Source organism: Dendrobates tinctorius, unplaced genomic scaffold (genome assembly GCF_039654945.1).
Source record: "Dendrobates tinctorius isolate UK_male_01 unplaced genomic scaffold, ASM3965494v1 ptg000019l, whole genome shotgun sequence".
Lineage (NCBI taxonomy): Eukaryota > Metazoa > Chordata > Amphibia > Anura > Dendrobatidae > Dendrobates > Dendrobates tinctorius.
Window position 1 is genome coordinate 34,775,960 of NW_027361687.1, and position 27,546 is coordinate 34,803,505.

The 27,546-nt window shown below is 47.0% G+C and overlaps 2 protein-coding genes across 3 annotated transcripts; both read left to right on the forward strand.

Annotated features, from left to right (window-relative positions):
* Positions 1-20,136: 20,136 nt before the first annotated feature.
* On the forward strand, positions 20,137-21,804 carry APOA2 (apolipoprotein A2). The gene is made up of 4 exons (XM_073566889.1): positions 20,137-20,210; positions 20,495-20,567; positions 21,379-21,514; positions 21,594-21,804. Exons 2-4 carry the CDS (start codon positions 20,516-20,518, stop codon positions 21,697-21,699), a joined length of 294 nt encoding a protein of 97 aa, XP_073422990.1. The 5' UTR covers positions 20,137-20,210; positions 20,495-20,515; the 3' UTR covers positions 21,700-21,804.
* Positions 21,805-23,481: 1,677 nt separating this feature from the next.
* On the forward strand, positions 23,482-26,642 carry UFC1 (ubiquitin-fold modifier conjugating enzyme 1). 2 transcript variants are annotated; one of them, XM_073566890.1, is made up of 6 exons: positions 23,482-23,720; positions 25,450-25,517; positions 25,600-25,663; positions 25,735-25,928; positions 25,999-26,089; positions 26,264-26,642. In XM_073566890.1, the coding sequence occupies exons 1-6, from the start codon at positions 23,598-23,600 to the stop codon at positions 26,333-26,335; spliced, it is 612 nt and encodes a 203-aa protein (XP_073422991.1). In that variant the 5' UTR covers positions 23,482-23,597; the 3' UTR covers positions 26,336-26,642. The 2 variants fall into 2 exon arrangements, with proteins under 2 accessions (XP_073422991.1, XP_073422992.1); XM_073566891.1 differs by having other exon boundaries at positions 23,487-23,720; positions 25,735-25,811.
* Positions 26,643-27,546: the final 904 nt, after the last annotated feature.

The window sequence follows — 27,546 nt, forward strand, 5'->3', positions numbered from 1 at the left end:
TTGCACGCTGACATCAGCTGATGGCCTCTGATTGACTGGCAGCGATCTGTCTGTGTGCCTTAATACATTTCAACTGGTTGTATTCAAGAACGAACATCCAGTTGAAGTTTCTGCTGGCTTCAGCAGACCCCTCACCCTCAAAGCCTAGTTGCAGCCGTGACCGCTGCAATCACAGTCGTTACACCCATGTCTGCTGTCTGTGAGATATTTATATTTGCTTTCCTGCATACATGTGCTGTGTGTAATGTGTGGATCTGCTGAGCATTTGTTGTGCAGTGTGTGTGCTGTGAACATGTGTGTATAAAAGTGTGCTGTGTACATGTGTGACATCTCATATTTTAAATGTCAAACCCAAGGACAGACATGGAAACTAATAAAGCTTAATTATAATGGGTGCCGTTTGGTTTCAATTAGGGTGTGAAGCATTTGGCGGATACCCCAAATAGACCTCATTATAAAGGGATACGTATGATGGTTTTTATATCCATCATGCAACAAATACAGTTTGCAACGAAACTGATGGTGGTTCTGGTGCCTTATTACTGTATGGATAGTGGTTCTGGTGACGCATTCATGTACTGACGATGGTTCTGGCCTCATGGTGATGCTTGTGGTGACATCTTCATGTCGTGATGGTCGTTCTGGTGCTGTATTCATGTACTATTGATGGCTCTGGTGATGTATTCACATAGTGATGATGGTTCTGGTGCTGTGACATTATCAACTATAACCACCACACCGTCTGTCCCTATGAACCACGGCCTATAACATGGCTGTCCCATCTCCATTGTTTTCCCTTATATTGGCTATAGCTTCACACTTCCCTCCAATGCTAATCTCTCTCTATTTTGTGCCCCCATTTCACACTGCCCCCTCTCCATATTCATACTATGCCCCTTTTTTTTACTATGTCCTCATCCTGCTCACTACGTTGTCTTCTTCAAACTGTACCACCTCCTCACACTGTCCTCCTACACAGTGTGATGGCCACCACAGCTGCACATACAGTCTAATATCCACAACAGCCCCCAATATACACTATGATGTCCACCACAGTCCCCATTATATAGTATGATGATCCCAACAGCACCTCGCACAGTATTATGCCCCCCAGTAACCAATACAGTATAATGGCCCCACAGCCCCTTATATACAGTAAAATGGCCCCCACAGTAACCCACACAGTCCCACACAGTTTGATATACATCACAGCCCCAATATACAGTATAATGTCCTGCACAGCCCCTATACAATATAGTCACCACAGGACCCAATATAAGTTCCCCAACAGCACCCAATATAGTATGATTACCCTCTTGTTATGTCACCACAGCACCTCTTGTAATGCACCCATAGCCAGCCCCTCTTGCAATGCCTCTTTAAAATCCGCAACAGCATCCAATACAGTATGGTCATCCTCTTGTTATGTCCTCACTGCCCCTCTTGTAATGTCCCCACAGCCAGCCCTTCTTGTAATGTCCCCATAGCCAGCCCCTTATGTCCCCATAGCCAGCCCTCTTGTAATGTCCCCATAGCCAGCCCCTTATGTATCCATAGCCAGCCCTCTTGTAATGTCCCCATAGCCAGCCCCTTATGTCCCCATAGCCAGTCCTCTTATAATGTCCCCATAGTCAGCCCCCTATCTCCCTATAGCCATCTCCTCTTAAAATGTCCCCACTGGCCCTAGGTATAATAGCATCTATTCTATTAAATGGAAATAATAGAATAAAAATAGAAAAGCTTATACTCACCTAATCCAGGCTCCCTGACCAGTGCAGCACCATCTCCTCTTCCATCTGGTGCAGCAGTGGGCGGTGGATGGTGCGATGACGTCACTGCATCCCGACGTCCTCTGCGTGTGTCGGAGACAATTGAGTGTGGGGAAGGAGCGACGGCTGTGGCACAGGCAGAGAGGTTTGAGCAGTGTCAGTGACTGACATTTCTCACCTGTGTGCCCCTGCTATTACTGTGCTGAATGCCGGCGGCAGGAGGAAAGTGATCGACGACCGCAGACATTCAGCAACGTCAGGGTTTTTTTTTCCACTGAAACGCGCCCTCCTCAGGGAGGCAGGAGGTAGCACGCTAGGCAGGTACCTACCCTACCTACCCCTCCTCCCAGCCCTGTCCATGATCAGTTTGATGTCAGATCGCAATGCACAGACTGACCACACATCTGACCCGAGCACTACACCGTTCATCTGCTCCAACCTCTGTGTCCCCAGAAATCCATAACATTGCTGATGAGCGCTGCAGCCTTTCAGCGTCTGACAGTAAAATGAAAGCAGCCTCTGATAAGATCCAGTGCTCTCATGGCATAAATAATGACAATCCCTTTAACCCCTTAAAGGGCTTGTCCAATCCAAATCGATAAGTCTGCAGTCCCTCTGTGACTGCAGTCCCTCTGGTTTCTGAGCCAGGACCAGAGGTTATGTATGAGTTATACATACTCATGGCCAGAGCCCTCCAGTGGGGGTAGCCTCGCTTCCATACACTTGTGCATGGAGTGATGCCTCTAGTTGGCCAAACCCATGGGACAGCTGCATCACTAGTTGGTGCGCGGCCTCATTCAATACAAATGTCTGGAACAAGACTGCACCCACTGGCCAAGATTATGTATAATTCATATACACCCTCTGGTCCTGGCTCAGAAAACGGTAAGTCTTGTGCTGTGGGAATTCATGAGTTTGCAGTCACACAGAGTGACTGCAGACTTATCGATTTGGACCGTACAATCCTTTTATCCCCTTTATGACCTATGACATATAGGTACGTCATAGGTCGCCTTCCTCCCTTTGATGTTGTCTCTGGTGCTGAGCTTGCATCTTTTCAGGCACATGACAGCTGATCTGATAAGCTGACATGTACCCCTAACAGCCACAAGTGGAATCGTGATCCAACCATGGTTGTTAACATGTTAAATGCCGCTGTCAATCTCTGACAGCGGCAAATAACATGACTGGGCCGGGAGTGCGTCACAAATCCCGCCCAGCAGTGCCCCTTTCACATGATCGCGGGGTGCCAATGGGTTGGCATTACAACCGGTGGTCTCCTGTTGACGACCCCCATGTTTAGCAATTCATGTCTGCACATGGCCGACTTTTATAGCAGATGGTCATTTCTGCTACACATAAGGGCAGTCTCACATGTCCAGATAATTCTGGTACCGGAAAAAACGGTACAGGAGCTATCCATGTCCGTGAAGATATGTGGTACCTCCGTGTGGCACATGTGTGGCAACCGTGTGCCGCATCAGGACCACGCGGACGGCCGCCGGGGAAGAAACCGCTGTTCCCCCGCAGCTGGTGCTAAACGCCGCTGTCATTCTTCTCTCCTGCTCTGCCAGCAACAGAGAGCAGGAGAGAAGAATGAATGAAAACCCGACGTGGGGTCCCCCCTCTGTTTGTGAACCAACCCGCAAAACTCACAGCTGGGGGCTGCTCTTCTCAGGCTGGTAAGGGGCCATTGATCTTGGCCCCCCCAGCCTAAAAACAGCAGCCCGCAGCTGCCCAGAAAAGGTGCATCTATTAGATGCGCCTATTCCGGAGCTTTGTCCGGTTCTTCCCACTTGCCCTGTAGTGGTGGCTAGAGTTGAGCGACTTTTGGTTTTTTAGGGTCGAGTTTCGTGAAACCCGACTTTTCCAAAAGTCGGGTCGAGCAAGATCGGCCGATTATAGGGAAAAGTTGGGGTCGTCCCGAAACACGAAACCCAATGTAAGTCAATGGGGAATAAAAGTCGGCAGTGAGAGGAGGACAGGAAACACACCAACAGTGCCCATTTGAATGCCAAAAGCATCAATTCTTCTTACTTAAGCTTGTCAACCTTAATTAACTTCATAATACAAGTTACGCACTGAAAAATGGGGGTTATTTGGCTAAATTTGTGGGGGGGTAGGGCTGGCTCCAGGTTTTCATGTGCCCTGGGCGAAAGAGCGCCCCTTTAACACATACCACAACTCATCATGCTCCGATACGGCAGAGAAATAGCGGTATAGTACAATGAAAAATACTTCACTTTTTACATCTCATGACGAGGCCCATCTATTTCTCCATACAGAATCATTGGTCCCATATAATGTTTGAAACAGTATATGATGAGCTCCACATAATGCTACAGTATATGTTGGTCCCCATGGATGAAGCTCCACTGTCTTATGGGCCCAAATAATGCTCCAAACATAAGGGGCCCCATTTCTAATGCTCTAGTGTATAATGGGCCCTGTAAATGCTGCTCCAGTGTCTGATGTCCACCTTTGAAATGTTCCAGTGTATGGTGGGCCCCATCTATCATTCTCCAGAGTATAGTGCTCCCCACAAATTGCTGTCCCAACATTGAAAACAATCAAATAAGTCTCCTCGCTAGGGAATCCCTGTACTAGTCTGGACTCCTCGTCGTCCCCATCTTCCATCTCACTGCACAGTATTTCAACCTTGCAAGTGCTGTGATCCTGAGCAAGCAGGGGGGGCCCACTCGTTGGCGACGGCACTGGCACAGGGCCCCTGATAGTACGGTGGTGTGTCTGATGGCGGGTGGGCCGAACCTGCACTTTCATCTGCAGCTTCCTCTTTGTCACCGTGTAAGATGGAACTGTATGTGGGAAGGGTAATCTGAGTTTCATCAGGGTCAGATTCAGGCCGTGTAGCGTGCGAGGGGAATGTAGTGGTCTGGGTCAATGTACCAGCAGATTCATCGAGCAGTGGCTGGGCATCAGTGCACTTGTGTCGCCCCCAGGAGTACGGTCGCCACAGTGGCATTACCTTCCTCCTAGGGAGTGTGATGTCATGCTTGGGAGCAACGAAGGATCTCTCTAGCAGGTTAACTGATTGGGCGGCGTTATTCCCACGAGTCATGACCCTCCAAACAGCGTTCATGAAGGCAAAGTGTTTGTTTTACGTGGGCAGTATGGTTGCAAAGCTGAACCTTAAAGGAATGTCCAGAAGGGCACCACCAGGAGTGGAGCCTACGGTTAAATTCGACTCCACCTGGGAAACCTCAACCATGCCAGCTACAGAAAAGATGCACACATTGCAAGCTTAATTCCGTTAACGAACGAGACTCCGTCATGCCCCGCGGTCCGAGTCCGGCTTACTAGAGGGACACGTGAGGCTCTGGCACATGAGATTGGCCAATAACTGGTGTGTCATGCCCTTACATGTCCGTGGCTGCATGTGCGCTACACTGAAAAGGCCAGCGTTTGTCGCTTACAGGTGCAGATAACCCGCTGAACGTTAGTGATGGGGATCACTGATTACAATTATTACCCGCGAATGATGATTTCCCAGTAAGTGCAGGTCAACCGCAGTTCTGGAATTAGGCCTAACCGTCATTCCTGAAAAAATGAAAAACTTACGTGTGCAAACCACAGGTGCTGTAGCTTGCTTAACAGCTCGCCAGCCGTTCTCACGCCCAGTATGGATTACACGTGATTGCACAAAGGTGAGAAAGGGTACCGTATCCCCGGATAACATGTATGGATAGCGTACACATTCAAAATATATGTCTATACATCAGGAGGCAGGCTCAGACGGTGTCAGGCACAGTATGGATTTGACGGCCCAGACTACACAGCGGAGGAGCAGGGAGAGGTAAAGATTGCAAATGCTGGGGCCCTGCCCAAGCAAGGGGGGCCCACTCGTGGGCATCGGTACTGGCACTGGGCCCCTCATAGTACGGCGGTGTGTCTGACGGCGGGTGTGCACCACCACCGTCAGAGACACTTGATTGCACTATGAGGGACCCTGTGCCAGTGCCCGCGCCCAAGAGTCGGCCTACCCACCTGTCCAGGGCAACGGCACTCGCACGGTGCCGTGCGCTAGGTGGTGACCCCGGCCATGGGGGGGGGGCAGCACAGTTAGGGAGTTTTAGAAAGTGGCATATGTTGATGTTGGACATTCAGCTGATGCAAAGGGCGAAATAGGTCAAGTCCCAGGAAGAGGTGGACCAAAGCAAGCCATTTTTCTGTTACCCTATGTGTCATCAGGGGAAGGTGGGACAAAATCCTTGGAAGCCCATGCATGGTTCATTTTAATGAAGGTTAGATCATCCACATTTTGGGTTGACAGACGGGTCCTTTTTTCTGTCAGGATTGATCCAGCTGCACTGAAGACTCTTTCCGATAGCACACTTGCAGCTGGGCAAGCGAGCTCCTGTAAGGCATATTGTGCCAATTCAGGCCAGGTGTCCAGTTTAGCAGCCCAGTAGTCAAAGGGGAATGACCTGTGTGGGAGAACATCGATATGGGAGGAAAAGTAGTTTGTAACCATAGTTGACAACTGCTGTCTCCTGTCACTTTCCATCGATGCTGTATTACCAGTTGTGTGAGCGGTACTTGAAAAATCAGTCCACAACATTGTCATGAAACCCCTGTCTCCAACGCCACTTCTGCTGTGTGCACCATGAACACCTCTGCCAAGCTGCCCCCGGCCCGTACGGCTCGTGTGAGAACCATCACCGCTGCTGTGTGCTGGGAATGCCTCAAGCAACCGATTTACCAGAGTTGCTTGTTTATTAGCCAATATTAGGTCAAGGTTCTCCTGTGGCATGATGTTTTGTAATTTGCCTTTATAGCGTGGATCCAGGATGCTGGCCAACCAGTAGTCGTCATCGTTCATCATTTTGGCAATGCGGGGGTCCCTTTTTAGGATCCGCAAGGCATAATCTGACATGTGGGCCAATGTTCCCGGTGTCAATGATGCACTGCGAGTGCTGGTTGGAGGAGCACTTTCTGGCAAATCCACATCCCTCCAGTCACGCACAAACCCTGTACCAGACCTTGCCACGCCAACATTTTCACTTGCCCCACGAGATGCATCCTCCTCCCCTAAGTAATCATCCCCATCATCATCCTCCTCCTCCTCTTCTTCCTCCACCTCGTCCAGGAGAGGTCCCTGAGCAGACAATGGCTGAATGTCATCAAGGATTCCCTCCTCCTCTTCCTCCTCATCAACATTGGCTGCAGACGCCTGCTCCTTAAGGTGCGTCAAAGTTTGCATGAGCAGACGCATAAGTGGGATGCTCATGCTTAGGATGGCGTCGTCTGCGCTTACCAGCCGTGTGCATTCCTCAAAACACTGAAGGACTTTACAGAGGTCTTTCAGCTTCGACCTCTGCACACCTGTCAACTCCATGTCTGCTCTCAAAGTGCCTGGCCGTGTATCCTCCCACAAATGCATTATGGCCTGCCTCTGCTCGCACAGCCGCTCCACCATGTGCAGGGTGGAGTTCCACCTTGTTGCAATGTCGATAATGAGGCGGTGGTTGGGAAGGTGGAGCAATCGCTGCAGCTTCTGCATACGAACGGAGTGTACAGGCGACCGTCGGATGTGCGCGCACAGTCTTCGCACCTTCTGGAGCAGGGCTGTTAACTCCGGATAATTTTTGAGGAAGCACTGCACCACCAGGTTCAAGGTGTGAGCCAAGCAAGGTATGTGGCTGAGTTTTTAAAGGGCTATGGCTGCCACAAAATTACGGCCGTTATCACTAACTACCTTGCCTGCCTCAAGATGTACACTGCCCAGCCATGACTCAGTTTGTCGCTTCAAGTACTCGGCCAGTACCTCGGCGGTGTGTCTGTCGCCCAAACACATCATCTGCAACACAGCCTGCTGACGCTTTCCACTAGCTGCTCGATAGGGGGACACCTCATGTGCAACAGTGGCAGCTACAGATGGAGTGCTCGTACGACTGCGCTCTGTGGACGAGCTTTCGCTTCTGGAGGAGGAGGAGGAGGGTCGAACGCCTACAGCCAACTGTTTCCTATACCGTGGGCTAGGCAGCACTGTCCCACCACCGCTGTCCCCTGTGGACCCTGCATCCACCACATTAACCCAGTGCGCAGTGATGGACACGTAACGGCCCTGGCCATGCCGACTGGACCATGCATCAGTTGTGAGGTGCACCTTTCCACTCACTGACTGCTTGAGTGCATGGACAATGCGGTCTTTTACATGATGGTGGAGGGCTGGGATGGCTTTGCGAGAGAAGAAGTGGCGACTGGGTAGGTCATAGCGTGGTACTGCATAGGCCATGAGTTCGCGGAAAGCTGCGCTTTCCACCAACATGAGCCTCCAATGACGACTCAGTGCTTTTACTTTTTACAACTTCAGAAGAGGAGGCGATAGAGCTGGAGGCTGAGTCAGCAATGTAAGACAAAACTTTATCCTGATGCTCTGGCTTTCAAAGCGGTTTGCCAACTCCTAGAAAACTAAGCCTTTGAAGCCTTATGGAGCCAGACGATGACGCAGGCTCAACACCTCCTGCATTTGGTCCTATTTTGCTCTTGCCACTACCATCAGATCCACCACCACCATCATTACCAGCTGCCAACCCCCGCCCAATTCCACGGCCTCTTCCACCAGTCTTCCTCATTTTTTGCAGAAATGTAGACAAAATCCAACAAACTATATAGTAATGTAAAACAAGGTACAAGGTGTCTATAGGACAGGTGAGATTTTGAATTTCTGCACACACTTGTGGACACTTATGGATTGTGTGAGGCCCACTGAATATCACAGCGCTATGTCACAGGCTCGATGGCACAGGTGTGAAAAAAGTGACTACAGGATAAGGGAGCTTTTGAATTTCTGCACACACTAGTGGACACTGGACACTTTTGGATTGTGTGAGGCCCACTGAATATCAGAGCGCTATGTCACAGGCTCGATGGCACAGGTGTGAAAAAAGTGACTACAGGATAAGGGAGATTTTGAATTTCTGCACACACTAGTGGACACTGGACACTTTTGGATTGTGTGAGGCCCACTGAATATCAGAGCGCTATGTCACAGGCTCGATGGCACAGGTGTGAAAAAAGTGACTACAGGATAAGGGAGCTTTTGAATTTCTGCACACACTAGTGGACACTGGACACTTTTGGATTGTGTGAGGCCCACTGAATATCAGAGCGCTATGTCACAGGCTCGATGGCACAGGTGTGAAAAAAGTGACTACAGGATAAGAGAGATTTTGAATTTCTGCACACACTAGTGGACACTGGACACTTTTGGATTGTGTGAGGCCCACTGAATATCAGAGCGCTATGTCACAGGCTCGATGGCACAGGTGTGAAAAAAGTGACTACAGGATCACAGAGATTTTGAATTTCTGCACACACTAGTGGACACTGGACACTTTTGGATTGTGTGAGGCCCACTGAATATCAGAGCGCTATGTCATAGGCTCGATGGCACAGGTGTGAAAAAAGTGACTACAGGATAAGGGAGATTTTGAATTTCTGCACACACTAGTGGACACTGGACACTTTTGGATTGTGTGAGGCCCACTGAATATCAGAGCGCTATGTCACAGGCTCGATGGCACAGGTGTGAAAAAAGTGACTACAGGATCACAGAGATTTTGAATTTCTGCACACACTTGTGGACACTGGACACTTATGGATTGTGTGAGGCCCACTGAATATCACAGCGCTATGTCACAGGCTCGATGGCACAGGTGTGAAAAAAGTGACTACAGGATCACAGAGATTTTGAATTTCTGCACACACTAGTGGACACTGGACACTTTTGGATTGTGTGAGGCGCACTGAATATCAGAGCGCTATGTCACAGGCTCGATGGCACAGGTGTAAAAAAAGTGACTACATAATAAGGGAGATTTTGAATTTCTTCACACACTAGTGGACACTGGACACTTTTGGATTGTGTGAGGCCCACTGAATATCAGAGCGCTATGTCACAGGCTCGATGGCACAGGTGTGAAAAAAGTGACTACAGGATAAGGGAGATTTTGAATTTCTGCACACACTAGTGGACACTGGACACTTTTGGATTGTGTGAGGCCCACTGAATATCAGAGCGCTATGTCATAGGCTCGATGGCACAGGTGTGAAAAAAGTGACTACAGGATAAGGGAGATTTTGAATTTCTGCACACACTAGTGGACACTGGACACTTTTGGATTGTGTGAGGCCCACTGAATATCAGAGCGCTATGTCACAGGCTCGATGGCACAGGTGTGAAAAAAGTGACTACAGGATCAGAGATTTTGAATTTCTGCACACACTTGTGGACACTGATGGATTGTGTGAGGCCCACTGAATATCACAGCGCTATGTCACAGGCTCGATGGCACAGGTGTGAAAAAAGTGACTACAGGATAAGGGAGATTTTGAATTTCTGCACACACTAGTGGACACTGGACACTTTTGGATTGTGTGAGGCCCACTGAATATCAGAGCGCTATGTCACAGGCTCGATGGCACAGGTGTGAAAAAAGTGACTACAGGATCACAGAGATTTTGAATTTCTGCACACACTTGTGGACACTGGACACTTATGGATTGTGTGAGGCCCACTGAATATCAGAGCGCTATGTCACAGGCTCGATGGCACAGGTGTGAAAAAAGTGACTACAGGATCATAGAGATTTTGAATTTCTGCACACACTAGTGGACACTGGACACTTTTGGATTGTGTGAGGCCCACTGAATATCAGAGCACTATGTCACAGGCTCGATGGCACAGGTGTGAAAAAAGTGACTATAGGATCACAGAGATTTTGAATTTCTGCACACACTAGTGGACACTGGACACTTTTGGATTGTGTGAGGCCCACTGAATATCAGAGCGCTATGTCACAGGCTCGATGGCACAGGTGTGAAAAAAGTGACTACAGGATAAGGGAGATTTTGAATTTCTGCACACACTAGTGGACACTGGACACTTTTGGATTGTGTAAGGCCCACTGAATATCAGAGCGCTATGTCACAGGCTCGATGGCACAGGTGTGAAAAAAGTGACTACAGGATCACAGAGATTTTGAATTTCTGCACACACTAGTGGACACTGGACACTTTTGGATTGTGTGAGGCCCACTGAATATCAGAGCGCTATGTCACAGGCAGAAATTGGCTAGTGTATCACAAACTACAAGGTGTATGTAGAATTGGGCAGAATAGGAATCTCCCTAGAGTGTAGGTCTGTAAGAACGGAACAAGTCCTCCACTTATCCTTCCACAGTGACACACAGATAGCTTCACTGTGGCCGTGATAACAGCCGTTACACGGTACTGAGAGGAGCGTGCACGTACACGGCTGTCCGGTGTACGTAAAATTGTCAAGCTCCGTGTTTTTTAAGTATACGGACTGACACACGCTGTCTCTCTATAGTTTTGAATGTGATCAAACAGCAAATATATTTAACTGTTTGAAAGCTAGACAAAACTAGTAGGTGCAGGTCTGTAAGAACGGAACATGTCCTCGACTTATTCTCACAGAGTGACACACAGATAGCTTCACTGTGGCTGTGATAACAGCCATTACACGGTACTGTGTGAGGAGCGTACACCGCTGTATGGTGTGAAAAAATGCACGCTCAGTACCTCAGCAGGACAAAAAAAAAAATTGGGATTGCTTTTAAAAAAGCAGTTTGAAGAGCAGTGGGTAAACAGCAATGCAGCTGTCAGGAAGCCTTAGAAGGCAGCCTAACAACCAACACCGCTGATCCACCACAATATAGCCTCCCCTTGCACTGCACACACAGTGACTGGTGTGTTGTACAGGCAAAATCGCTAGCAGCAGAAGCAGTTTTTTTTTTCTTCTTCCCTGCCTAACGCTCTCCCTACAGAATCAGCAGCAGCAACCTCTCCCTATGCTAAGATCGGCAGAAGTAAGATGGCGGTCGGCGTGCACGCCCTTTTATAACCCCTGTGACGCCCACTAAAGCAAGCCAATCACTTGCATGCCCTTCTGAAAGATGGTGGTGACCCCTGCCTATGTCATCACGTTGCCCACAGTGTCCGTGGATCCTGATTGGCTGAAAAAGAGCGCAAAACAAACTTTTGAAACGCGACTTTGGCGCGTAAGTCGCCGACCTCGTGGCCGACCTCATCCTAGGGTCGGGTTTCGTTTCATGAAATCCGACTTTGCCAAAAGTCGGCGACTTTTGAAATTTTTCGACCCGTTTCGCTCAACTCTAGTGGTGGCAAGTGGGGTCATAAGGGGTTAATGTCACCTTTCTATTGTATGGTGACATTAAGCCCGGATTAGTAATGGAGAGGTGTCAATAAGACACCTCTCCGTTACAAATCCTATAGTTATTCAAGGGTTAAATAAACACACACAATAAGAACAAAGTATTTTAATAAAAGAATACACTAGACACAGTGTTTAAAGCTTTATTATACTCCTAATTCCATATTGACGCCATCGTTCTGTAAAAAATCATAAAATAATAAACCAACAATATTCATACCTGTCCGTCGCTCAGTCAAGTCCCACGGCGTAATCCATCTCAGGGGTTAATCAGTTTACAGGCGGAGTGCTGCTAATGCGACTGCTCCAACTGTAAACTACTGGGGAATGAATGGAAGCAGCGCGCACAGGCTCTGTGACGTCACTGCTAGTTATTGAGTTCAGCACCAGCACTAGCCGCAGGGGAACAGTGGCTTACAGTAGTGCTTTTTCCTCGGCGGCCGTCTGTGTACATGGAGGACAGTGTGAACCGTGCGCTCCCATAAACACTGACATGTCTCCGTGTTTTGCACACAGACCGTGTGTCCGTGAAAACATGCTGACGTGTGCAGAGACACATTCATTTTAATATGTCTACGTGTGTCAGTGTCTCCAGTACGTGAGGAAACTGTCACTACACGTACCGGATCGACTGACGTGTGAAACCGGCCTAACAGGGCTAAAGCACTGCTATGTGTAGCACAAGCGATCTGATGATCACAGCTTGAAGTCTCCTAAGTAGACTTTTAAAGCAAGTAAAAAGTGTAAGAAAAAAAAAGGTTTAAAAAATATATTTCAAATGACCCCCCTTTTGCCCTCTTCAAAATAAGACAATTAAAAATTATATATATACATTTGTTATTGCTGAGTTCAGAAATGCATGATCCATAAAAATATAAAATTAATTAAATTAATCCGATCGGTAAATGTCATAACGAGGAAAAAATCAAAACGCCAGAATTACCGTGTTTTGATCGCTGCAACATTGCAATAAAATGCAATAACAGGCAATTAAAACATCATGTCAACCTGAAAATGGTATCAATATAAACACCAAAAATAAGCCCTCACCCAACCACAGGTCCTGAAAATTGGACACGCTACAGGTCTTGGAAAATGGAGCTTTTTTTTTTTTTCTTACAATCTTTGGATTTTTTTTTTCACCAATCCATTAAAAAAAGAACCTAGACATGTTTGTAATATGCAAACTCGTAATGACCAGGAGAATCATTACGTTTTCCCTGATGAAGGATTTCATCCAAAATGCGCGTCGGGGTTGTGCAGCTCGATTACTAGCGGTCCTTAAAGGTATACACCCCGAATTGTTTTCTCCCCCACTCTCTATTGGCACCTTACACTAAGCACTTTATATATATGAATGGTTAATTTTTTTAACCTTTTTTGTGAATACTTGAATTATTTGCACCTGTCACTTTTGTTGGAGCTCTTGTTTTATTAAAATATTTGCATTCATCACTCTTTTTGGAGCCCCTGTTTTACTAATACGGCCCCCTTTTCATATATTGCCACTGTTTTATTGAGAAGCATACCAAGGACAGTGTATATAAATCCTGATATATAAAAACACATATTACGACCGCTGTGTTTTATTTAAATCTATATATATATAACTTATACCATACGAGCGCACAATGCTTTGTTTGTAGCTATGTACCACTATTATGTAATAAAGATATTTTAATTATATTTTATTGTATATTTTTATTATTTCTTAACCATACTTTTTACCATAAATTCGAGGTTTTCTCTGGTTCGCTACTATCTATGGTAAAATGAATGATGACATTCAAAAATACAACTCGTCCTGCAAAAATCAAGCCCTCACATGGCCATATTGATGGAAAAATAAAAAAAAGTTATGGCTCTGGGAAGAAGGGGAGCAAAAAGCAGGAACGCAATAATGGAAAACCCCATGGTGGTGAAGGCGTTAAAGGAACTGGTGATTTTTAATTTTTGTGCTTTCGTTTTTCCCTCCCCTTATTCCAACAGCCATACCTTTCTTTTATTTTTCCACCAACATAGCCGTGTGAGGGCTTTTTTTTTTTTGCAAGACAAGTTTTACATTTGAATGACTCCATCTATTTTATCATGTGATTTCCTGGAAAGTGGTTAAAAAAATCCAAGCGCGGTGAAATAGCCAAAAAAAAGCAAAATTCAGCAATTGTTTTTTAGGCTTTTTATTTACAGTGTTCATTTTACCACAAAAGTTAGCGGGCAGTATGATTCTCCAGGTCAGTACAATTATGCAGATACCAAGCATATTTAAATGGTGAAAAGAAATATTCTGAAATTTGTAAAGAAAATAAAATTTGCTTGTGTCTCTATTTTCCAAGAGCCGTAAGATTGTCAATTTTTGGGATCTGCGGCTTGGTTTTTGGGCCCTGAGATAACATTTTTATTGATACCATTTTGGTGTAGATATGATGTTTTGATCACCTTTTTTTTTCAATTTTTTTGTGCTGTTGCAGTGGCCAAAACACTGCTATTCTTGCATTTTAATCTTTTTTTCTTGTTACACCGTTTATTGATAAGATTAATATGTTTTATATTTTGATAGATTGGACTTTTTCAAAACCAAATGTGTATTTTTTTGTTAATTTTATTTCTTGATTTTTAATGGGGAGAAAAGAGGGGTGATTTAAAGTTTTATAATTTTTTACATTTTTTTTCCTATGTTCGAAAACATTTTTTTTTTTTAGTGTTCACTGCATGTGTTAGTCCTCTCAGGGGACTTGTACCTGCAATCGTCTGATCGCTTGTACTATATACACCAATGCCACAGTATTGCTGTATGTAGTAAAAGTTACGGCATCCTATGAGCTGGTTTCGCAGGCGTACCATAATGACAGACACAGGGGTCTTCAGCAGACCCTTGGCCATTGTGGCAATCTGTCGGCATCTAGCAATCGAGTCGCAGCTGTGCTGATGAGCAGTTAAGACATCGGGCCCCCTGTCGGAGTGCCGAAGATGCTGCTGTCACAGATTGAGGGGGTGAGGGCGCCTTTGGTTTCATCTGCCTAGGGAACCAAAAAAGCACTAATTAGAGCAGGGTTCCCCAACTCCAGTCCTCAAGGCCCACCAACAGATCATGTTTTCAGGATTTCCTTAGTATTGCTCAGGTGATAATTGCTTCATCTGTGCAATACAAAGGAAATCCTGAAAACATGATCTGTTGTTGGGCCTTGAGGACTGGAGTTGGGGAACCCTGAATTAGAGAAGCATCCAAGAGGCCTATGGTCACTCTGGAGGAGCTGCCGAGATCCTCAGCTCAGGTGGGAAGAGAATCTGTCCATGGGACAACTATAAGGCTCTCACGCAGGAAAACGATGAAGAAATACATCAGGATAAGACTTTGCCAACAAACAGCAACCTTGTACGCCTTCAGAGTCCTCCTGGATGGAGAAAGAAAAATGTTGTGAAGAAGAAACGGAGAGTGGTGGTCATGGGGGATTCCCTGCTGAGAGGAACAGAGGCCGCTATCTGCAGACCGGATATAACTACAAGAGAAATGTGCTGTCTTCCAGGTGCAAAAATTAAAGATGTGTCTGACAGGATATCAGGACTCTTCAGACCTACAGATGACTACCCATTCCCGCTACTACATGTGGGGACAAATGACACCGCAAGAAACGACCTGGAAACCATCTGCAGAGACTTTGAAGACTTAGGCAAGAAAGTGAAAGAACTGGGAGCGCAGGTGGTCTTCTCTTCCATCCTCCCAGTGGATGGCCATGGAACAAGGAGGTGGAATAAGATTCTGCAGGTGAACAACTGGCTACGTCGATGGTGCCGTCAGCAACGATTTGGATTTCTGGATCACGGAGTGAACTACTTATACGATGGACTACTTGCTAGAGATGGGGTGCACCTTACGAAGACTGGAAAGCATGTATTTGGAAGTCGCCTTGCTACACTTGTAAGGAGAGCTTTAAACTAGAACAACATGGGAAGGGAAGCAAAAGACCAGAAAAAGCCATACACCTGACAAATGCTATTGAGAACTCTGCTATTAGAAGTGGAAAGGAAGAACAAAGACGAAAGAATCTAATTAATAAAAATATTGGAGAAAGAGAAACCAATCACAAACTAAAATGTTTCTATACTAATGCACAAAGCATGGGCAACAAACAAGGAGAATTGGAACTACTAACACAGGAAAAGAAATACGATGTAATTGGAATCACTGAAACTTGGTGGGACAATACACATGATTGGAATACAAGACTAGAAGGATACAACTTATTTGCAAGAAACAGACTTGATAAACGAGGAGGGGGTGTCGCATTGTATGTTCGAAACGCGTATATCTGCACAGAGATTGAAGCTTCAGAGACTGGGAGTTCTGTGGAAACTGTTTGGGTAAGAATACAAGGACAGAACAATGGAAAGGACACCATTGTAGGCATTTACTACAGGCCGCCTGTGCAAGCCGAAGATATAGATGAACTCTTTATGCATCAGATGGCCAAGTTCTCCAAAAAATATGACATAGTTGTCATGGGAGATTTCAACTATCCAGACATTTGTTGGGAATCTCTCTCAGGCAAAACTAACAGGTCAAGGAAATTCTTATCCTCTATTGCTGACAACTTTATCTTCCAAAAGGTAAGGGAGAAAACAAGGGGAACTGCTACCTTGGATCTAATCCTTATAAACAGGGAGGAAATGGTTGAGGAGGTAAAAGTGGCTGGGACCCTAGGAGGTAGCGACCATGCTATTTTAGAATTTTGGATAACTAGAGGTGGAAGACCTGTGAAGACTCAGACGTCAAGGTTAGATTTCAGAAAGGCAGATTTTAAGGGATTCAGAAAGAGAATTGGAGGGATCCAATGGCTGGATATCCTTAAAGACAAAAATGTCCAGGAAGGATGGGAAATCTTGAAAAATGAAATTCTCAAAGCACAGTTGTTAACAATTCCAAAAAGAGGGAAGAATAGGAAGCATTTAAGGAAACCAGGATGGATGAACACAGAACTTAAGCACATGCTAAAAAGGAAGAAAAAAATGTTTATAAAATGGAAAGAGGGAGGCATATCTAAAGAAGAATATAATGCTGTCTGCAGAACCTGCAGGGCACAAATCAGATTAGCTAAAGCTGAAAATGAACTGAGGCTTGCAAGAGATGTCAAAAGCAATAATAAAGGATTTTGGGGATATGTCAAAAGTAAAAGAAAAGTCAAAGATGCTATAGGATTTTTACAGGATGAAAATGATGAAATGGTAAGACAGGATGTTGAGAAGGCTGAACTTTTAAATTCCTATTTTGCATCTGTTTTCTCTCAGAAAGGAAATGCAACATCAACTGTTATTCACTGTCCTATTAAGGGAATAGAAGAATCCAGGATATCTATAAACAGAAAGATAGTGAGGAAACACTTAGCTAACCTAAATGAATTCAAGTCTCCAGGTCCAGATGAATTACACCCCAGAGTACTGAAGGAGATAGCAGAAGAAATTTTTGAACCCCTCTCCATAATCTTTGAAAATTCTTGGAGAACAGGAGAAGTGCCAGAAGACTGGAGAAGAGCAAATGTTGTTCCTATCTTCAAAAAGGGGAAGAAGGTGGACCCAGGCAACTATAGGCCGGTGAGTCTGACTTCTATACCAGGAAAGATCTTTGAACAAATTATTAAACAACATGTATGTCAATACCTGGATAAGAATGAAGTGATTAAACAGAGTCAGCATGGGTTTCTAACTAATAAGTCATGTCAGACTAACTTAATTTCCTTCTATGACGGTATCACTGATTGGGTGGATCAAGGAAATGCTGTAGATATAGTATATCTTGACTTCAGCAAAGCATTTGACAAAGTCTCTCATACAATCCTTATTGAAAAAATGACTAAGTATGGAATGGACAAGGCAACTGTTAGGTGGATTCATAACTGGCTTAGTGATCGGACCCAAAGAGTGGTCGTAAATGGCTGCACATCCAGTTGGAAGAATGTCTCAAGTGGGGTACCACAGGGCTCTGTCCTGGGCCCTGTATTGTTCAACATCTTTATCAACGATTTAGATGAAGGAATTGAGGGTAAACTGATTAAATTTGCTGATGACACAAAGCTAGGAGGGATAGCTAATACTAGAGAAGAGAGAGAGAGGATTCAAAAAGATTTAAATAAACTGGAGAAGTGGGCAGCAACTAACAGAATGGTTTTTAACAGGGAGAAATGCAAAGTACTACATCTGGGCAATAAAAATGAAAAAAGCATATATAGAATGGGAGGAATAGGGCTAAGTGACAGCACATGTGAAAAAGACTTGGGTATACTAATAGATCACAGACTGAATATGAGTCAACAGTGTGATGCAGCAGCAAAAAAGGCAAATGCAATTCTAGGATGTATTAACAGAAGCATACAGTCTAGATCACGTGAAGTCATTATTTCCCTCTACTCCTCTTTGGTCAGACCTCATCTGGAATATTGTGTCCAGTTTTGGGCACCACATTTTAAAAAAGACATCAACAAACTGGAGCAAGTTCAGAAAAGAGCGACCAGAATGGTGACCGGTCTGCAAACCCTGTCTTATGAGGAAAGGTTGCAGGATTTGGGAATGTTTAGTTTGCAACAGAGAAGACTGAGAGGAGACTTAATAGCTGTCTACAAATATCTAAAGGGCTGTCACATTGTAGAAGGATCAACTTTATTCTCATTTGCACAAGGAAAGACTAGAAGCAATGGGATGAAACTGAATGGGAAGAGACACAGATTAGATATTAGAAAAAACTTTTTGACAGTTAGAGTGATCAATGAGTGGAACAGGCTGCCACGAGAAGTGGTGAGTTCTCCTTCAATGGAAGTCTTCAAACAGAGGCTGGACAGACATCTGACTGGGATGATTTAGCGAATCCTGCTTTGAGCAGGGGGTTGGACCAGATGGCCCAGGAGGTCCCTTCCAACTCTACGATTCTATGATTCTATGATTCTAAGTCGTATACTCCACAAATGTTTTTTTTATGGAAGAGTGGCAAGAAGATGCCATTTTTTTTAAACAAGCGATGAGAAGTCCCATGTATGGGAACACAGTGAGCATGTGGAAGAAGGGGCTCTGGTCAGAGGAGACCAAAGTAGACCTTTTTGGGCTAAATGCAGAACGCCATGAGAGGTGGAAAAGTAACACTTCACATCACCCTGAAAACACCATCCCCACTGTCACAAATGGTGGTGGCAGCATCATGCTGTGGGGTAACTTTTATTCAGCAGGGGCAGGGAAGCTGGTCAGAGTGAATGGGAATGTTTTTATATGTCAAAAACCCTGTATCATTTCCTTTACACTTCACAAATGCTTGCTACATTGTGTTGGTATCACATAACATTTCATTAATATAAATTTTACTTTATTTGTGGGTGTAACATGAAAAAATGTGGAAAAAGGAATACTTTCTAAAAACAACTGTATATAATTACATACAGATACCCAGGTTATATCAGCATCTTTATGTGACCTGAGGAGAGTTTTGGCACGTGTATGTGTAAGGCTGCAGAACACACGGGCAGTAAAGGTTTTATCGACGTTATCCCTTCCTAGATATTACGAAGCAAAGGGCAGAGCAGATTAACTCTCTCATCAACGCTTCCATTGTCCTCGCGTGTTAGAGGTGCGCAGGTCCAGGCCAGTCTAACCATGACTGAGTCTCCATTAGACTCATAATTGTAGTCTAACTGCACAGACCCTGTTACCCATAGCAACCAATCAGAACTCAACTTTCATTTCTGAATCATCTCTAGGAAATTGAGAGTTTCGCTGTGACTGGTCGATATGGACACCATGAGGCCTACACCATGGACGCTCTGCCTGGACAGAGACTTGCTTTAGTGACAGGCAGCATTGGCATTCACTTGGGTAAAATCACATAAAAATGTCACATCAAAGTATAAAAATATAATCATATGAGAAATATTTCCACATTTATATTAAAAACTAGCATTATTTTTCCATGTTAAAATAAATAAAATCCGGAAAATAAAAATCCTTTCCTTTTGAGTCCTAACATGGACATGAGACAACAAAAAGTCAGCAAAACCATACAGAGATAAAAGGAGCCAACTCTGCGGGACAGAGACCTTTGGAAGGTAATAAACCTGTCAGCAAGCGTCGACCAATGGGATGAGAGCGTGGCAGGGCCACGCGGTGTCACCCCCTGTATATAAGGGGGCAGGAGAAAGAGCCGAGCATCATTCTCGAGAACGAGGATTACCTTCTGATCGGTCTCACAGGTATGTTCCCCTCAGTCCAAGGACTGATCCTGAGAAGACATTTTTTTTCATTTTTTTAAATAATACAAATAATTTTATTAGTTTTTAATTTATTTATTATAGTTTCCTTTTATTCTTTCAGGGTAGTTTTTATGTATTTATAGGGAGCAGTTGATACTAAAAGAATCTTACAATGGAGGGGACACATAAATATGAACTAAGTACCCACATAAAAATAAATAGAAAATGTTTTAAGTTTTTTTTTTATTATGTTGTGTTCTCTTATAATATATGTGATATCGCAGGAGCAAAGAAACCCCGCAGTCATGAAAGTCTTGGCCTTGGCCGTGCTCATCCTCGCCATCGGAAGCCTGGAGGGTAAGATGATTAGGCGCGCTGATTATACCCTCATTTTCTTTAATTATTTTTTTTTTTGGAGTGATAATAATCACGCCCGGTTTGGCCCGCCTATCTGTAGTACATGCGATGTCTGTCGCCTCGACCACCTACACTTCTTAAAAAAAAATTAATTTTAAAGAATTAAATCCGACTTTAAGGATAAAAAATCTACTGATATGTGTGCCGCCATTTTGTCATAGCATTAACAATGTAGATTTACGCTGTGCCATCTGCTAGCACCCGTCAGAATTTCAGCTCCTCATATGTAGTGTTGACATTTCAGCCACCCATATATGGTAAAAAAAAATAAAAAATAATCCCACTTTAAGGGTAAGTTCACACAGGACTTTTTTGCTGCGCTTTTTTTTTACGCTATTTTTCAGCTGCTTTTTCCCATTACCAGCAAAGGCTATGAGATTTCAGAAATCTCATGCGTACACATTGGTATTTTGTGTTTTTTGGACATAGAACATGTCACTTCTTTCAGCGTTTTTGCGGCGTTTTTCACCCATTGACTTGAATGGGTGTTGCAAAAACTCAGGTGTCATTATTTGCAGCTTTTTTGCTGCAGAAAAGGTCATGGATATTAGCATGGACAAAGAGACAAAAAAACAAAACGCACCTAAACCTGCGTTTTTGCCGCAGCTTCTTTCCTGCCAAGATGATCAGGTTTTGCTGCAGAAAAAAAGCAGCAAAAAAGTCCTGTGTGAACTTACCCTAAGCATTATTTTTTCTTACACAGCACCACCTACTGGCAGTTAGATGTAATGTTTTCCATTGTCTTTTGCAGCTGGCGTAGTAAAGAGAGAAGTCGCCAGTGCCCAGCAGGTCAGTGAGCTTCTTCAGTCCTGGTTCGAAACCCTCAAATCCAGCGTACACGAAGTGGCTCAGAAGGTCCAGAACGGAGAGATCAAGGCTCAGGCCGAGTATGTAAAGTTTCATGGGGGCTATGCACTGAGGGCAATGCTCCAGTGATAGTGATGTCATCTTGTCTTTTCCTCCCAGGCAATTCTATGAGCAAACCAGATCCCAGACAGACCCACTCAAGGATGAGTTTGAGAAGATTTTCGCCAAGCTCGTCGATGCTGGGAAGAAATTGGCGGCTTCTTGAGTGCCCCCCTCCCTTGGCTCGCGGTCCCTGGAGCCCCCTTCCTCTCCTCTTTTGATACTATATGGCTGTGTCTTTTGTGATGTATTAAAGCTTTTGACTGTTCTAGCACCGGTATCAGCACCTTACTTATGAGTCGTTCACAAAATAATAATTAAAAAATCCCTTATAGGAGAAATTATCCAAAACTGAGCTGATTTATGTGGTCTGAATCGCTCTTAAAGGGACACGACACCTAGAGTCTACATGTGCCGGGTACAGTCCTAACATGTTATAAATACCAAAAAGATAGTAAAAAACATATAAATATACACACTGTAGCTCCTGGGTTAAGTGAAGTTTGTAGCTGCAAGTGAAAGACGCAGGCTCTGTGCAAGTCCTGCTAGGGCGTCAGAAAACAAACCAGAAGAGATTCACTGTGCTTACAATAATTAGGGTGTGTTGACCAATATTGGGTGAAAACAGGGAAGCGCAATGTAATAAATAAATGTGCCAGTGATAAACAAGTGTATGCACTTACTTCTATAGCCAGGTTTGAAAACTGCTGCCAAGTTAAGATTTCTGCAGGATGACCAGAGTTTGGGGAGCGTCCTCCCGTTTAACTTACCGTCGTGGCACATTTATTTCTATGGAAGCCCTACACTGAACTTGGCTCTTTTCAACCAATATTGGTCACCACACCCTGATTATTGTAAGCGCAGTGAATCTCTTCTGATATGTTATCAATACCTCCACAGGTGACTAATAGCGGCCTATAACACTCCAGCACTGATATAAGTGCTGATAATTTTAGGGGCACTGGCGCCCTGTGAGTCTTCCCACTTATCAGTAGAGCAGAATGAGGTCACATGACTAAATAAAGAAGGGGAGGGGCTTAATTCTTCTGTTCCCTTGAGCACTATGAAGGGAAACCTGTTTTGACCAATCACAGCCCAGCTTTCATTTTGTATTCTGGTCTTGAAGGATGAAAGCTGCGTTGTGATAGGTCGCTTTGGCAAACAAGATCGTACATATGCTTTACTATGTGAAGGTTGCTAAACTGGTGGTCACTGGTTCCCGGCTGAGCCACCATGTCCTGTTGTGGTCATCTTGCTGCTCCTACTACGAAGCCCGCCATCATAGACACAAACACATGGGCCATGCACACAGCGAACAAGTCTGTAGGAAGCCTGAAACACAAAAAAACACAGTAAAACAAACGTATAAAAATACTCTGCTGTAAAAAAGTAACAGTAAACAGCTAGTAAAAAGATGATCACAAAACAGCGTATTTGGTTGATACGTTTTTTGCAAAAAATGTATACTAAGCAGCTCTACCAACGCCAAGGTATACCCTTATCAGAGCAGCCCTAACCGATGTATCTAAAACCTGACCATGTGTATGGTACCTATATGAGCAGGATTCAGGCCTTTTCCCGCCATCATGTGGAGCCTCCATATCGCTATATGTTGCAGTATACAGGATGGCCAATCAGACGAGCGCAAGGTGCTAGTTTGTTAAAAACTAAATAAATCTTTGATTCCCCCCATATTTAGTATCACCGTGTCCATAAAACTCCAGTTTATCAAAATATAAAGTGTATAAAATTAAAGAACCCATGGGGTACAACTGAAATAAGGACCTCTGGAGTTGTCTTTTTTTGTCGCTGCACATGCTCAAAAATGCAATGAAAGAGAAGAAAAAAACATAAATGCGAAAATGCTAAATGCAACCTTCCCAGAATCCTTTGTTGTGTTGACTGCCCTGTAGTATAGCCATAAGGCTGCACAGTCGGTTCTCTACCACCAGGGGGAGCGCATAGCATGCACATTGCGTCCTGCCAGAGACCAAGATGACTGCCCCGGTGTAATACTGGCATGACGCAGCCGTCCACTTCCGGGATTCCCTTTTCTTTTCCAACATGGTAGACGAGGCGACTCGCCGGGTCGTATCAGAGATCCCTCTACTGAAGACACATGCCAGTCCCAGGGATAAGGAGCTGTGGGTGCAGCGGCTGAAGGAGGAATACCAGGCGCTAATTAAGGTAAGTGGAGTCGTGATAAAGCGCCCCCGGGAACGTGTGGTACATGAGAAAGATTCCGGATGTCTAATCAGCTGTCACCATGACAGCTGCAGCTTTATATGTCCATACTGTCCACTCTACCCCCATAACTCCACCTGCCTCCATACTGACCCTGCAGTGATGTTCTACCCCAACACCACTTCCTTCACTGACCACTGTACCCACCATACTGCTTCTTGCATTGATGTCCGCCCCTGGCACCGAGGTCCCCCACCACCACCACGCTGCCTCCAGCACCGAGGTCCTCGCCCCCGAGGTCCGCCTCCGGCACTAAGGTCTGCCCTTCCCTGCACTGCCTCCCCCCCTGCCCCTGAGGTCCCCTGCACCTTTTGGCTGCCCCTGAGGTCCAACAGTCCCGTGCGCTGCCCCCTGGCACTGAGGTCCCTGCCCACCCACCCACCCCTGAACTACCCTTTGGCACTGATGTCTGCCCCTCTCCCCTGCCGCACCCCCCAACTGCACATCCCCTGCCACCAAGGTCTCACCCTCCCATGCACTTAAGTTTTCCCCTTTCCCACACTGCCCCTGGCACTGAGTTCTGCCCCACCCCCACCCCCACCACTACCCTTGCACGGAGGTCTGCCCCTTTCCCTCACGCCTGAAGTCTGCTCCCCTCCTGCACTGAGGACTCTCCTTTACCCCCGTGAACTACCCTTGGCACTGAGGTCTGCTCCTTTCCCCTCTCCTTTGGCACTGGGGTCTGCCCCTGGTATGGAGGTCCACTGCCCCTGGCTCTGAGGTCTGTCCACCCGCCCTGCCCCTATCGCCGAGGTCTACCATTCCCCCCCTGGCACTGAGGCCCACGCCCTCTCCCTTCCTCTGGCACTGATGTCTGCCCCCCCCAAGCTGCCCCATGGCACTGAGTACTGTCCATTTCCTTCCTTTCCCCCGCCCCTGTGTTCCGCTGCCCCTGAGGTCTGCCCCCTTTGCACAGCTCCTAGCACTAAGGACCACCTCCCCTAAGCTGCCTTTTCCCCCTGCTTCTGGCACCGAGGTTTTCCCCTCCCTGTGCTGTCACTAAGGTCCACCCCCCCGTGCTGCAACCTTCACTAAGGTCTGCCATTCCCTGGCACGGAGGTCCACTCCTTGTCCCCCCCCGGTACTGAGGTCCAGGCCATTCCCCCTCCCATTGAGGCCTGCCCCTTCCCCCCCAGCCCCTGGCACTGGGTTCCGCACCCCAAACCTGAGGTGCCCCTGGCACTGTGCCCCCCCCCCCTTCCCCACGCTGCCCCTGAGGTTTGCTTCCCTTGCGCAGCTCCTGGCACTGAGGACCGCCTCTTCCCTCACCTGAGCTGCCACTGGCACTGAGGTTTGCCCCTTCCCCCCCCCCAGCCCCTGGCATTGAGGTCCGCCCTCCTAACCTGAGCTCCCCCTGGCACTGAGGTCCACCCCTTCCCCACGCTGCCCCTGAGGTTTGCTTCCCTTGCGCAGCTCCTGGCACTGAGGACCGCCTCTTCCCTCACCTGAGCTGCCACTGGCACTGAGGTTTGCCCCTTCCCCCCAGCCCCTGGAATTGAGGTCTGCCCTCCTGACCTGAGCTTCCCCTGGCACTAAGGTCCACCCCTTCGCTCCCCCCTCCCGAGCTGCCTGTGGCAAAGGTCTGCTCCATTCCCCCCTGAATACTGCGTCCCTCTGTACTGTCCCTAGTGCTGGCCTTCTCTAAACGTCTCATTTCTTCTTCTCCCCTCAGTACGTGGAGAATAACAAGAAGGCCGACAATGACTGGTTGCGCCTGGAGTCCAATAAGGAAGGCACCAGGTAAGATTTGAGTAAATCCCCACATCGCCCCCTGGCTGCCTGCACTTGCCGTGCACATGGTAATGGCGCCTGTCTCTTTCAGGTGGTTTGGGAAGTGCTGGTACATTCACGAGCTGCTCAAGTACGAGTTTGATGTGGAGTTTGATGTGAGTTTTATTAGAACTTTTATATTAATAGGAGGGCTGCGGCGCGATAATGAAGTGATCTCCCCCCACAGATCCCGGTCACATACCCCGCCACAGCGCCGGAAATCGCCATTCCAGAACTAGACGGGAAGACGGCAAAAATGTACAGGTACGAAAGAGAAGACATCGCCATATGGGGACTGGTGCAGAAGGGATTAATGAGTATGTCTGTGAGGATACAGGCCCGGGGCAAAAGCCTGGACCACGGGGGCACGACCCACACTGTGTAAGTAGGGGCCAGACCATGCCCCCCAGCCATGTCTCACAGACCGCTCATTTGTTTTTTTTTCATGCAGAGGAGGTAAGATCTGTCTGACGGAGCACTTCAAGCCTCTGTGGGCGCGGAACGTCCCGAAATTTGGGCTGGCGCATCTCATCGCCCTGGGGGTGAGTACATTAATCCTGTAAGCTGGTGAGTGTTCACCGGTCGGTGATTGTCGCCTGCCGTGCCGTCATGTCGGCGGAGCTCGGGAATGGCCACGCTTTTTCACTTTGTGGGACCTTCTTTTCAAAATAAAAGTTTAAAAAATGTCATTCTCGCTCTTCTTTTACGTCTCGTAGCTCGGGCCGTGGCTGGCGGTGGAGATTCCCGATCTGATCAGTAAAGGACTCGTCCGACACAAAGACGACTGATTTCTACCATGGCATAAAAACGGAAGGATGGTGGTTGTGTTCACCGGTGACCATGGGGCCCGTCGTCCCCTCGCTCCACCCGCCAGTGACCAGAGAGCTGTTGTTGCCCCCGCCAGTGATAGCTAAGCCCCAGTTGTCGCCCCGCCAAGCCTCGTTCACATCCTCTTCCCTCCTCCGTCGCCCCCTTCTCCCTTTCCCCTCCAGGGACGGACGAATCTCCATCGCCTTTGTGAACTGTTCACCCTGTGACGTCGGTTTCCATCTTCATTATTTCTATTGTAATAAACAGCAGAAATGTCCACCTCAATGTTATTGCATGTTGGAAATTTTAAAATGGATGGAATGTATAGAGGCTGTGCCTGCAGTGTGGCCGGGGGCTGCAGTGTGCCCAGAGGCTGCGACTGCTGTGTTTCCGGGGGCCTGCTGTGTGGCATGGGGCTGTGCCCGCTGTGTGCCTGGGGGCTGCAGCTGCTGTGTGGCCGGGGGCTGCTGTGTGGCCAGGGGCTGCGCCCGCTGTGTGCCTGGGGGCTGCAGCTGCTGTGTGGCCGGGGACTGCTTTGTGGCCAGGGACTGTGCCTGCTGTGTGCCTGGGTACTGCAGCTGCTGTGTGGCCGGGGGCCTGCTGTGTGCCCAGAGGCTGCGACTGCTGTGTGGCCAGGGGCTGTGCCCGCTGTGTGCCTGGGGGCTGCAGCTGCTTTGTGGCCAGGGGCTGTGCCTGCTGTGTGCCTGGGTACTGCAGCTGCTGTGTGGCCGGGGGCTGCAGTGTGCCCGGAGGCTGCGACTGCTGTTTTTCCGGGGGTCTGGTGCGTGGTCAGGAGCTGCTGTGTGGCCGGGGGCTGTGCCCGGTGTGGCCAGGGGCTGTGCCTGCTGTGTGCCCGGGTACTGCAGCTGCTGTGTGGCCAGGGGCTGTGCCCGCTGTGTGCCTGGGGGCTGCAGCTGCTGTGTGCCCGGAGGCTGCGACCGCTGTGTGCCTGGGTACTGCAGCTGCTGTGTGGCCAGGGGCTGTGACTGCTATGTTTCCGAGGGCCTGCTGTGTGGCCAGGGGCTGTGTCCGCTGTGTGCCTGGGGGTTGCAGCTGCAGTGTTCCCGGAGGCTGCGATTGCTATGTTTCCGGGGGCTGTGCCCGCTGTGTACCTGGGGGCTGCAGCTGCTGTGTGGCTGGGGACTGCTTTGTGGCCAGGGGCTGTGCCTGATGTGTGCCTGGGTACTGC